This window comes from Manis pentadactyla, chromosome 15, assembly GCF_030020395.1.
Source record: "Manis pentadactyla isolate mManPen7 chromosome 15, mManPen7.hap1, whole genome shotgun sequence".
NCBI classification, from domain to species: domain Eukaryota; kingdom Metazoa; phylum Chordata; class Mammalia; order Pholidota; family Manidae; genus Manis; species Manis pentadactyla.
Window position 1 is genome coordinate 66,997,780 of NC_080033.1, and position 13,897 is coordinate 67,011,676.

Here is a 13,897-nt window from a genome sequence, read left to right on the forward strand (position 1 = left end):
CAACCAAGGAAGACAACACGCCTAACCTCTCGGTAATGTGTTTCTCCAATTAGTCACAAGGCCATAGTTAATAAACTTCATTCTTTCCCTACACCTTCCACGTTTCCTTTTAACCCAGCCGCATCTCAACTGCTCAGGGTTGATACCTGGTAGGGTGACCCAAACTTCATTGCCTAAAGGGTTGAAATCATACCCACCTCTGTGGCTATAGTTTTCCATTGCTATTTGTCTTTGGACATGGAAGTGCTAAAAGATGCCCTACAGAATGCTCTGGCTCCCAGGCACTCTTCTCCATCACCCTTTGTGCAGCAGTAACACAAACACCTCTTTGTGCCCAAGAACATGTGCATCAGCCAGGAGAGTAAACTCCTGTTGGTTTTGTGGTAAAGTGACCAGACTGTTTCAGTTTCTGTCATGATGGAACCACTGCTGTGTTCCCTGGTGAAGCACTCCTCCCTTGAAAACCCAGACCTGCAGAGGTCAGAGCTGAGGGGCAGGGAGCAAAGTGTCCCAGTGGGCGACCGGCGGTGACGGAGAGGAACTGCCCTGCCTACCTGTGTGATTCTAGACCACACGTTCCGACTGTGATGAGAGCAACAGCCCGACTGAGTGGTCACCGACTCAAGCATAAGTTACACTTTGTAAGATGGAGTGTTGTACCCCACCTAGGGCCAAAACTGAGTCCTCAGTAGACCATTCCACCATTCTATTTTGTCTGATAATCCTGGGTGATGGGCTAAGAGCAGTGAATTCCAGAGCCACAAGCCCACCACCCCACTTCTTTTACTGTGAAATAGGTTTTCCTACCAGAAGTATTGTTGTGCAGAGTGTGAGGGTGGACAGCCATACCACAAATCTATGGACTGCAGTGCTGGTAACGCTCTGGGAAGAACTGGGGCTCCTGTCCCAGGATGCAGAACTGGAAGATCAACTGCTCCTACCTTCACGAAGATAAGTGCCAGATTAACGTCAAATTCACAATTTTTCCCATTAACTCACCAAAGAGCTGAGGTCACAGAGCAATCAAAATCTATGGAGATTCAGAGAGAAAGGAGACATGCACATCATATAGTTGCTAGAACAAATTAAACAAAATCATTATTTTTAGAAGTTCTAGGTACTTTCCCCAGACAGACACACATATACACACTTCTGCACTATTTAGACCAAGGTTCAGACTAGATGGTGGGCCTAGGTGTGCCCTACGGGGCTGTACCAGAAGACACTGATGGTTGGTTGTTTTGACCCACAAGAGATAATTTCTTATGTTTCAACCAATTATATCACAATATTCTAAATTAATGGCTGGGTTTTTAAAAGTTACTATTTGGGTAAGAGTTCCAAAACTGAATTAGAGTAGAATTGTTATTTTAAAGTAAAAGAGAATAGGAAAAGTATATGAAAACATGTTTATTAAGGAAATTAAAACAAAATTAAAGTCTTTAAACAAAAAGCCCTAATTCCACAATGGACAATGACTTGCTAGCATGCTAATACTTCAGGCTGGACAGGCATGTTTGTTCTTGATGAATTTACATGTAATTCTTGTGACATTTTCTTCCCAAACATATGTATAAATTGGCTAGACATGATAAATAATTAAAAATAAACTATACACATAAGGGCAACTTAAATAATAGCTCTTCATATTTATGCATCAATTCAAGGTTAGTGACTGCAGAGCTCTATTAAAAAAAATCTGAGATAAAAAAATCTTGAGGGAGCAACCAGGTGCCTATCTGCATTTGAAGATCAGGGCTAAAAACCCATTCTTGATGAATACTAAAGTAAAGGATGTATAACATCCATTACATGTCTGTTTCAAAACAGCATGTTTCCAATATTATACATTTCTGTACAAATAAACATTATAATATTAGCAACTATAGAGAAAGCATCAGAAGGCATTTCAAAATGTGCTAACTCTCACAAAGAGTCCCTGAGCCACACTGTAAGGCACCCATTTTAATCTTGGGGCTTTAAGAACATCTTCTTTGCTGTAACTGGTTTTATGTCTCCGTTTTCATCTTCTTCATAATTGGCACGGTCTCTTTTTCTGGTGAACTTTTTCCCAATTGTCCCCACCAAGGTCTCATATCTGTTAAGATGACACAGAGTCTAAGTTTAATTTCAAATAAAAAAGATAGGAATCAAGTCTTGTCAAGAATATCAAACCAAATATGCAACAAATAAGAAACCCAAAACTGACTGAAAGAAACAATCTGATTTAAACATTTATGAACTTCTCTACAAATAACTAAGTTCTTGCTATTTTTTGTTTTTGCATTATCCTAAATAAATTGAGATGTGTATTTTAAAATGTGTATTAGGAGAGGCATTGGACATGGGTCTTCAATTGCCAGCCTGTGACAGGTCTGAAGCCACCCCGGCCCCGTTAGAGAGCAGGGATCACCTTCCGGCAGGCACACACCCTTCAAAGCTACAGTGCCTGGGGGGAAGAGGGTCCAGGAGCCAGCCAGTGACTGCTGGGCCCAGATTACAACGCTGCCCCAAGGTAACGGTTACCTTCTAGCCATTTCTTCATCTGACACGTCAAGCTCCACTGTTTCATCTTCAACTTCCTCTGCTTTGTTCTTAGCATTCATCTGAAGCATTAATTTCTGAAAAAATACAATGCTGACTATAGGGGCTGGGAAAGGCTTGTTAAGGGAACTGGTATCACATGTACTTGAAGGCAGCGAGCAGAAGTTGCAGAATCTACAGGACTAGCTAAAACTTATAAGGGATTTTCTGTAAAACTTGATTCTACCAGGTGCCAAGAGAAGCCAGCTCTGAATTAAGACAAAGCCGGACTAGATCAGACTTACTGTTAATGAATTGAATTGTATTTCACATTATAAATCTCATTAATTACTTACACTTACTGGGGGCACACTGCTAACACACTCTAGAGAGCAGGGGAAAAGAAAAAAGTAAACTTTCAGGTTTCCTTCAACTTCCACCTCTGAGCCAAATATAAGAAATGCCACAGCCAAGAGTAATTTTAAGTTGGTGGTGGGGGCAGCAAGTTACTGGATGGAAGAGCAGGAAGGCTGGCTCTGGTACAACGGGGAGGACTTGCCCGGCCCCCAGACACAAGGGTGGATGACGCTTCCCATGTGCTGTCCTTATGCCTGAGTCTCTCCTCCACCTCTTTCTTCCACGTTTTTTCGACAGTTACCCTCTGACAGATTAAAAAAAAAGTACAATGCCTTCTTTATAGCAAAGGCAGGACAAAGACGGGAAAGAAGAGAAATCTGTTTCAACTAGCTTTTCCAAGGTTTAAAGGACCGAAAAGAAAATAATTTGGGGATTAGGAGCTCTGTGAGGGCAGACTTTGGTTCCCTACTGCCTCTAAGTGCTTCCAGAGGGCTGATGCACCACAGGTACAGAGGAAATACTTACTGAATAAGTAAATTCCATGCGAGGTGTCCCTAGGGACACACACAATATTAAAAATGTGTTCTAAGTACATCCTTTTTATAATGAAGTTAAGTGTTCTCAAATTGGTATCATCCTTTTCATTAGCAGGTATAGTGACCTTTTTTTCTCACATTTTATGACAGCTCAGATCTCCAAACCAAACAATTCACAACCTTTTCCCAGAGAGAGTACTCTGTGCTATGGAGTGCCAGTGATTAAAGTTGTCTTCTGATAACCCCCACATCAGGCTCGGAGGTCAGGATCAACTTGTTCCCTGTCATAACCCGATCAGCGTGGAGTGCCTGCCTACCCACAACCTTAGCCTCTGGGCATCACACACTTAAAATCTCGGCTCCCCCACCATCCCTTTACCCCACTGCCTTCCTAATCTAAAGCTTTAAGCAGCCAAAGCAAGGGAAATATATATTAAAAACAAACACTTTTTGGTGCTGATTTTGTATAAATTAATAGAACACCTTAGTTATCATACTCCCTTAAAAAAGGGGGAAAAAAACAACAACCTGTCATCTTTAAATAAACTGGCAATTAGCTTGGTAACTGCGGTCCTCTCCACACATCCTTACACACGTGCTTTTCAACCTTGGTCCCTTCAAGGCTCAGGAAGAGACCTTTGGCAATGCCTGGAATATGAATATCTGGACGCATTTTTGGTTGTTATAACCGTGTGTGTGGGCGCACCTAGCAGGTAGGGACCAGGGATGCTGAAACACTCCATGATGCATGGGAGGGTGCCGACGATGAGAATGATCTATCTCCAAACGTCAGGAGTGCCAGCACCAAGAAACCCTTCTGCAAGTGATAGTTACACTACTAAAGCTTCATATCACAAACCTCCACTTGGTTGGCTGAGTACCTGAGAGGATGGTTTTTAATGCACCAGCCAGAGTTCTAATAAATATTTGTTGAATGAAGGTCTGTGCTCCTCTACAAACCTGAGGCAGAAAAATTCAAATGAATACCTCATTTATATACGGTGAATATTTACCTTCCAAACAAACTTTCCAAAGGATTCATTTAAAAATCTATTTATAAGCTTGGATTAAAACCTGTCCATTAAAACGTCCAATTATTCAATTTTTAAGTAACATTTTTCCATTAGAAAAAATACATTTATAGATGGCAGAAAATAATTTTTCATAATGGCACCATTTGAATAAAATCTTGACTTTCCTGTAAAAGACCTGAGCTGAACATTCACAGTGGCAATGTATACTGCTATATCAAATTATCTACTCAATTCTACCATAAAATAGACTGCAACGCCTGCAATTTCTTTAAATAGCTATGGCGAGATTTCAAGACTTATTATTTTCTATATAATGAGAAGAAATGGTACCTGCCGGGGAAAGACCTAAACCCAATTATTAGCAGAAAAGAATTCAATTGGAAAATTTAAAAATTTGAAGCAATTATATTTAATACCTCAACCTCAGGATTAAATCCTCTGAATGACATTCTTCCATAGAGAAGATCTTCACATAACAAGAAACTCTGCTCTTCTATTATGAAACTCCTAAACAGGAAATAAACCTGTATTAATAACATGTCTACTTATAACAAAGCACAGCAAATAAAAGTCAAGGTTTCAAATGAAAGACTGATCTTTTGGCTCTCAGCAGAATCAAGGAAAAATACAGTAAGATTTTAACATAGGGCTTGAAATAAAAACTGATGAATCTGGCCAGGAAAGAAAAAATTGAAGAGATGAGAGCTGCAGGCTGGAGGCACAGCCTCTTGTAAACATTACATTTAATTTGCATAAATACCTACATAATGTAGAGACCTACAGTGTTTGCAATAAACCTGAATTTTCCAAATTTGAAGCAACACTTCCTTGACATTTACACCCCTTATTAAATACCCAGAAATCAGGGTCCTGGGCAGCTTTAAAGAGAGTGTATTAGTTGGAGCTCTTAGCTGTGAACAACAGTGACTGATCCTGGGTGACTTAAGGAGAGAATTTGGAGTAAGCACACTGGGTCTGTCACAGAATCAATGGGAAAGCTGGATGAGCAGAACTAGAAAATGCGCAGAAATAAGGGTAGCTGGGTGATCAACCCAAAACCTAAATCATCCTTCAAAACTACCCTAGTAAAAATGTTGCTGCTGTGTAAACACTGGACATCACGGAAGGCACCAGGGAGGCCACTGCTGCCCTGGAAATAGGAGGGAGGAATGGGTGTTTCAGTCTCCAAAAGGGATTCTCCTCCGAGTCACCAGCTGATGACCCCAATCCCAGGGGAGCATATCTGACTACAGTCTGGCTATCAGCCATAAAGCATGCTAGGAGAGCAAATATCTGGCCTCCACAGATTCTTTGGCAGGAAGTACTCCCTGTTTCTTGTTAAGGCACACTCATTCACTCACTCAGCAAACACTTACTAGACCAAACTGTGGGCTAGGCACTATTCTAGAAGCTGCAAGAAAGAGTAAAAGAGTCTGCTCTCATGGAGGATACACTTCAGAGGTGCCAGATAATAAAAAAGAGGCTTATCTCATACAATGGATAAAAATGAAACAGGTCATTCTACTCCTGGCTGTAACTGGTACCAAACTAGTATTCCTACTAAAACCAGTTATAAAATAAGACAAAATAGGAAACAATGAATGAGCAAAGCATAGGGCTGTGATGCTTGAGAGAAGAAAGCCAAATGAAGTGAGCTCCATGAATGCCCACCTTCTGACTGGAGGTGACTTCGTGACTTTGGAGCAGGGAGCAGAAGCCCAGAGCAGTCTCACTGCAGCCACAAACTGAAATCTGGGGCTACAGAGGTGGCTGAACTATGTGGGTCAAGATACCAGAGAAAGGGAGATACAGAAAGGAATTCTGGAATCTGCATACTGAGTCCCCTTGACTCTCTGGCCAAATACGAGGCTGTACATGGTGTCAGGGGTAAATATCAACTTCCAGTAGGAAAACAATTACTTGGTGCATTAGTTTGCTGGGCTGCTGTAAGAAATAACTACAAAATTGGTGGGGTAAAGCAACAGAAATTTATGACCTTACAATTCTGCAAGTCTGAAATCAATTCTGCTGCACCAAAGTCAAGGTACTGGCAGGGCTGTGCTCCCTCCAGAGGCTGCAGGAGAGAACTCATTCCTTGTCTCTCTAGCTTCTGCTGGCAGCAGGCATGCCTTGGCTTGTGATAGCATCACTCCAAAAAAGGGGAAATGACACAAATATGATGCTCTTGCTGTGCTGTGAGTAATAAAGTCCTCTGACTTCGACCCGGGAGTCTTGTACCTTCTACCAGCATCCATGGAACTGTGGCAGGCTGACTTGTTAGTCTGCAAGTAGGATACAACCTCAGATCTCACAGCTCCTGACATACATCAGGACATAGGTCACGAGCATAGGAAGCACAACAGCAAAAACACTTTCTAAACATCCTATGGCAAAGGCATCGTTACACCGGCTCTATCACATCCTCTACAGTGGGGCTTGTCCTCTGCAGGAAAACCACACAGCAGCAATAAAGCAAAACTTTCCATCTGGTAAATTCTACCCCCAGAAATGTATACTAAGCATCTTGTATCAGACTGTTTCCCTGAGTTACGTGCAGAAGTTTTATTGGGCAGTGCTGTCTGGGAGATGCCCCTGTAAGGGTGTGAGGACAGCATGACTGGGCAGAGGGAGAAGCTGACCTACGCTGTAGCCACGCTAAGGCCTCAGCCCCTGTGAGGAGCTGCAGAACCAGGAATTTGTTCCAAGTTGAGGCAAAGCAGTCAGACCCTCATCCCCCTACACAGACTAGTCACTGGCTAGGGATGGCCCCAAGGGGAGGTGTGAACATTGAAGAGCCCTAATCGTCATCACTGAATCATAGCCTGGTACAACTGACATTATAAATGGCAACCGCTAGACTGCCAGAGCATACACCCAGTGACATCTCCAATTGCACAGAGCGCAGTGACCTTTTGGAATAATTCAGATGACATAACCCAGGGAAGATGCACAAACACAAATGAGCAAAAAAGAATGAGTGAATTTTATAATATTCAAGTATAAGGAAATACACGTATTGCCAACATTTAATGTGCTTTATGCCTGACACTGTGGTGACTGCTTCACATATATTACCTCATTTATTCCTCATAATGTATTATGTGATAGGTATCATACCCAATATACAAATGACAAAAAGATGGGTTAAACAACTTGCCTAGTGTCACAACTGTAATCAAGTGGCAGAACTGGGCATCAATCCCAGGCCTGCCTGACTCCAGAGCCCATCTGCTTTATCAACTAATTCAATCCACTAGCTCCCTGTTGGGATGTTAAAAAAAACCCAAGACAGGCCCATCTGCCCTCCCAGATCATCCCACCCATCGTCTCCCCCACTCCGTGCCCTGGGAGGCTGACTTCAGGGTAATACACGGAGGGGCTCTTCTGCTCTCTGAGCCTGGCTCCCTCCTGGCAGGATCACCTTAGGCCAGCTGTGTCCTCAATGAAGGCAGCAGCTCTTGTAAGATGCTCTCTCCACACAGCCCGTCTTCAGATTCAGTAACCACTCTATCCCCTTGACCCTCTGAGCCTGGAGTGCACATTCCTCTCACAACACAAGCCACGAGGTATGCACTGTCCCTCGTGGCCTCTCTGTGCCCTACCCACAACTTGGTGGTCTCTGTCACACTCTCCTCAAATTACCCACTATGATGGTGTCATCTTTTCCTGCAAACACCCTAAACCGATACACATACCCATACGAAAAAATATGCTGAATGACTGAAGATTATTACTTATTGCTATGCCTGAATGCTGTGCCCCCCACAAAATTCGAATGTTGAAATCCTAACCTCCAGAGATATGATGGTATTAGGTGAGGAGGCCTCTGGGAGGTGGCCTCAGTAAGGAGGGTGGGCCTTCACCAATGGGACTAGGGCCTCATAAGAGTCCTCACAGAGATCCCTAAGCCCCTTCCACCAGCTGAGGACACAGCACGGTGCTGGCTGTGAACCCGGAAGAGGGCCCTCACCAAAACATGACTGTGCCAGCACCTTGCTCTCAGACTTCCAGCCTCCGGAACTGTGAGAAACAAATTTCTGTTGTTTCTAAGTTACCCAGTTTGTGGTATTTTGTGTAGCAGCTCAAATGGACTGAGACATTTACCTCCTAGGAAAGGAACCCAAAGGTCATTTTCCTGGGAGGGGGAAAGAAAAATACTGAAAAGAAGATAGAAACTGTCTTGCCTTCAATAAAAGTAATAATATTTTGAGCAAGTTTAGTCAAGGCATAAAACTAATTTATAGCTCCTTACCAGTCAGCAATCAGTGGTCCCTTCCCACACCACCCGGCTCCCAAATCCACACCATTTCAGGTATCACCTTCCCCTTCCTCGCCGACATCGTGCCTCTGAGAAGCAGTAGAGAAAAGCAAGGAGAGGAGCAAACGCATGAAGTGCCTTCCCCCACCCCTCCTGGTGAGACATACTCGCTCTCTTTAGAGGAAGGATACCTGACCTTCCAGAAAGATCCAGGGAAAGTCCACCAAATCAACACAGGAATATAACATGTTAAAAACAAGAAATAAATTCTAAGGTACAAAATGGAAAAATGTAAATGTGTCTGAAGATAATAAGGAGCCTCTTCAGCCATTTGACAACGTTTAAGTAAAACTACCACACCACAGAGCTTATGAAAGAACACATCAAGGGAAAATGATAAACAGCTTCCTGAAGAATTTAGATATATTAGTGGATGATGTGAATCCATTACTCTTTCATTCAAAACTACATTATCAGGTATCAACCAAGCTCAGAGGCGGGAGAGGAATGGTCTGCTGCGTCATCCCAGCTTCAGCAATGGCTCTGTGCTAGTTACTTTCTTAAGCCTCAGTTTTCTCAACTATAAAATGGATGGAATGGTAGCAGTCAGCTCTGAAACCTGCTAAGAGGATTAAATAATTGAGATGGGATGCACTTGGCTCAGTTCCTGGCACACATACTGCAGACTCAATAAATAGCTAACATGACTAGCACTAAAAGTAGTAAAATTTTTTTTAAAAAAAGAAAGAAACAAAAAACTCTTGACCTGCATTTAAAGCTTAGCCTCATGAAGAACTCTTGTTATTCAAACAAAACTGGGTAGGGCTGATCTGTGGGACTTCATATGACAAGGATCGCATTCTAGATTCTCATCAAAGTCCCCAGTTATTACTAGAATCCTTTATTTAATGTAAAAAAAGAACAATGTCATAAAAAATGGCTGGGCCAGTAAAAATGTATAAATCCAAGTAGAACTCTTACAGGTTTAATAATTTTAGAAAACTATTTGTAAAGCTGACTCCAGAAACTGAACAGATACTATTTTACAGGCTTTAAGTCACTGGAATGATGTCACGTTTACAGTAAATTCCCTCTGAGTGCCCAAAGCATCACCAATATAATTTCTAATAAACCTACTCTTTCTCTTTAAGCTCTGGCAAATCCAAGTACCAGTGCTCTTCACTAATGATTTTCTTTTCTTCCTCTTCTAGTTGTTTCTTGGTTTCTGAGTCCAGTCCCCTTTGCATGAACTGTCAAAACAAAACAAAAAACAAAATCAGTGTCAGCAACTAATTTCCCCAACGTAGACTTGAGTAAAACTCAAATAACTTTACTCTTCCACTTGTTCTCCCTCATTTCTCCAGGGATCCCACCTCATGGGTGAGGCCGCAGGGGGTGGGGGGAGTGACCAATCAGCTCAGCTCCGCCCTGGACAGCATCACACTAGAATAGCAGGGAGCCTGCCAGATGACACAAAAAAGTAACATGTGTACTTCTTTTAGAAGACTTCAAAAAGATCTTTACCACATTTTAGTTTGTCTGATTTAATAAAGCAGGACACAAAAAACTGTATTCAGTTTTTTATATCACAATAAATATTTCAGTTTTACGTAATGGCCAGTGAAGAAGAGCTGAGACAAGACTAAAATCAGGAGAGTCAGGCCGAGACAGAGAGTGCAAGGGGCAGTAAGAGGACGAGATGCAGGACTTCCTGACTCTTTCCCTGACCCGCGGAGCCCATGGGTCTCTGCACCTGCTGACCGTGGTCTGCAACGCTCTGCTCAATCTCTTTGAAAGAATTTCTGGCAACGGCAAGCAAGATTGGTATCTCTCTTAGATGCTTCACATGGCACCTTCAAATAGTCTCACCACACTTTAATTTGTTGAGTATCCTGAGCATTTCTGGAGACCTTCATGGTAGGGACTGTATTTGGGTTATCTCCCTCACCAGTACGAGTATGATAATGATGTGTATAAGGGCCCTATAAACACAGACTGACGCAAAGCTGTATCGGTAAGCCCGCTCTCCACTTACATTTATCCTCTGAAATGCTGATCGCCTCTATGGCTACTCTTTATTTTAAAACGTGCAGAGGCTCAATTCAAAATAGGCCAGCAGAGGAAAGACAGTGATTCTGTACAGCAGACTATGGCTCGTGTTTTAACATCGGTACTCAGGCTGCACCTGGTACACAAGAGTTCAATAATAAAGTTCTCTGAATGTGAGTCCAGACTTGTCTTATTTTTCCCAGACTCCCTTTCTTGGATGGTTGTCTTTAAACCCAGATGCCTCATTTCATCACTTATAGGTTTTTTTGGGAAATTCACTAATCTTGCCCAACTGCCTTTTAATCTGACATTTTTAGTCAAGTAGATATTATCTGTGGTATACAAAATAATTCTCTCTCTCTCTCTCTATATATATATATATTCTGTACACATGGAAAGGATAGAACATCCTGTGAATATAAATTAAAAGACTCCAGATTTGAGTTGCAAACTAATTCTCCTGACTCTACAGCATCTAAGAACACACTCAAAAGCTAGTGATTAGCTTTACTCACAACTAAGGGCCTAAAGCAGGTATGACAAAGTACAGTCCCGAGGCTGGACTTCCACTGTTTAATAAAGTTTTATTGAAATAAAGCCATGCTCATTTAGTTCTGAGCCACAGTGGCAGAGGGGAGTAGTTGCAATAGTGACTGACCCACAAGCCTATGTATCTGTTCCTTTACAGGAAAAGTTCTTCAACTCCTGTCTAAGTGTCCAAAAGAGCTAAATTCATGGATGAGTGCCCTCTCTACAACAATTTCATCATACTGACAGGCCTTCCACTTGCATCCTTCACTTTCTATTTGCCATCAGGATTACCCTCTAGGCCTCAATAGCTAAGTCAGAGACTTTCAAGTATATTTGAAAACAAGTGAGTCAGTATTAGGTCATCAACCCATTCCTTCCTGTTCTGTACTTAGCTCTGGGTGAACAGCTGCACTGGGTACTACGACCTAATGCAGCTGCTCCATTCCTTTTCACGGGATGGGACATGTCACTCTATGCGCATAGTGTCTCCTGCTATCCTGCCAGTAAGTTTTTTCTCACCAACAACTGAAGTTGCTAACCCAACTAGAGAACCTGAGTAATTCTCCCCTCCTCCTTTGTTTCCAATGTCCAGTTTAGTTTCCAACAATCACTTGGGTATGGGGAGATATATTTTTTAAAGCTAACTTTTTCCTTCCTAACTCGAGTTAGATCTTTGGTCTGAGCCCTAATCACCCAGCACATCTTCACTTAACTTATTCCAAGAGTAAAAAGCACTGCTAAAGTCTTTTCAATGTCTGCTTTGCCAATCCACTCCACTCTGAAATCTACATCACAAACTGTAAGCCAAAAGAAAACTCTGCTCAGTGAAGACTCAAACTTTGCTAATATGTATGAAAGAAGTACTTTGTAAATCATGCTACATTTACTCTCTGCCCTCATTCACCCTATTTATCCCGTTACAATCTAGCTCAACTCCATTCAGATCTTGTACAAGCAACGTTTATTTTCCAATCTTTCAAAACATCATTTATGTCCTTTTCCTGGAAATTCCACTATACTCTAAACATGATATCTAACTACTTACCTATAAGTAGTGTTTACTGACAAGCAGTACAGAGTACTAATTAAGATCAGGGGCTTTGGAGCCAGACTGCCTGAGTTTGAGTCCTGTCTACACTACATATTAGTTGTCTAACTGTGGGTAAGATACTGTTTCAGTGGCTGCAGATGAAAAAGAATAACCATACCCACCTCAAAAGATTATTTTATGGATTTCACGGGTTAACATATGAAAAGCTCTTAGAACAGAACCTGACACATACAAGAAAGATAAATGTTAGCTACTGTTATTATTTAAGTTTTAAGGCTTTGGTATTTCCGTTTTAATTCCTGTATTCATTTTATCAACCTTTTTTGTCCCCCTTTAAACTTCCCAATCTAAACTGATTTAATTGCACTTCAAAAAATCAATTTTGCTTAAAGTTGGGTGACATAACTCACTATCACTTCAAATGTTATAATTTTCTCTCTTCCTGCTGCCATTGCACCCCTCACCAGATCATCAGAACTTCTAGTTGGTCTTTCTGACTCCAATTTTCTCCCCTGTCGAGTTTGTCACCAGTGTATTCACCACAGGGTAGTTACAATAACTTGGAAAGTAAAAAGCAGAAATAATGATTACTGTTCCCTGTGCTCAACAGCTTTCCAATGTTCACAAAACAGAGAAAAAAGAAAATCCTTAAATCTCGTCTAAAATTCCTTGCATGTCGTGACCACTGGGTACTTTCCCAGATCCATTTCTTGCTACTTACCTTTTGGACATTTTGAATTGTCTTTAGTTTTTAGAAATCTCAACTAAGTTTTGGCTTTTGTCCCTCAGACTTCTGAACTAACTTTTCCCTCAATTGATGTCGCATGCCCCCCACCCTCCGACCTACTTAAGGGTCACTTCCCGCAGAAGCCCAAGCAAGTTCCCGGAACTCCCGGCGCTTCTAGCATCGCCACACTCAGTACGCTGACTTCTAACGCTTGCTTACGTGTGTGTCTCTCCTACACGACCGCGGGCTTTAAGGGAGAATCCGCCGGATTTGTAATCCGGTTCCCGGTGCCTAACGCAGAGCAGGCGCTAAGTGAATGAATGGCTGCAAGAGCTGGAGGCCCCCGGCGGCCTCTCCAGTGCCCTCGCACTACCGCTGCCTCGGCCCCGGACAGGTCAGGGAGACCAGGAATCTCTGCCGCTCACCCGCCCTCCCCGCGTCCCCGCACCTTCATGCGCAGAAGGTTCTTGGACAACTTAGTCTTGCGCTCCGCCGCCATGCTGGCTCTCCCTGGGTCGGCGTTCCACCGCTAGTTTCATAGCGCATGCGCGCTGCTGCGTACGTGGCGGCGGCGTCTTACGCAGCTCGCCGCCTAGCGCCTGGTGGCCCCGCCCCCGTGTCTCGCGCGGGAAAGCGTGCCGGGCTCGGCGCGCACGTCGCCTCCAGGGAGCGCTCCCCTCACGAGGTAAGGGCTCGGCGGCCGAAGCGAGAGTCACCTAACGCCGGGAGGGAGACCCCGAAGAGGCCGCCGTCGGCGGAGGCCCGCGCCCTGGCCGCCTTCCCCGAGGGCGTCCCGGCCCCCTCAGGTCGTGCGCCGGGCAGGGCCGTCCA

The 13,897-nt window shown here is 43.1% G+C and overlaps 1 protein-coding gene across 1 annotated transcript; it reads right to left on the reverse strand.

Moving 5' to 3' along the window:
• Positions 1-696: 696 nt before the first annotated feature.
• On the reverse strand, positions 697-13,641 carry MPHOSPH6 (M-phase phosphoprotein 6). Its single transcript, XM_036909366.2, has 5 exons — positions 13,515-13,641; positions 9,846-9,958; positions 4,867-4,957; positions 2,527-2,621; positions 697-2,098 (listed from the first exon to the last, which is right to left on the reverse strand). The coding sequence occupies exons 1-5, from the start codon at positions 13,563-13,565 to the stop codon at positions 1,966-1,968; spliced, it is 483 nt and encodes a 160-aa protein (XP_036765261.2). The 5' UTR covers positions 13,566-13,641; the 3' UTR covers positions 697-1,965.
• Positions 13,642-13,897: the final 256 nt, after the last annotated feature.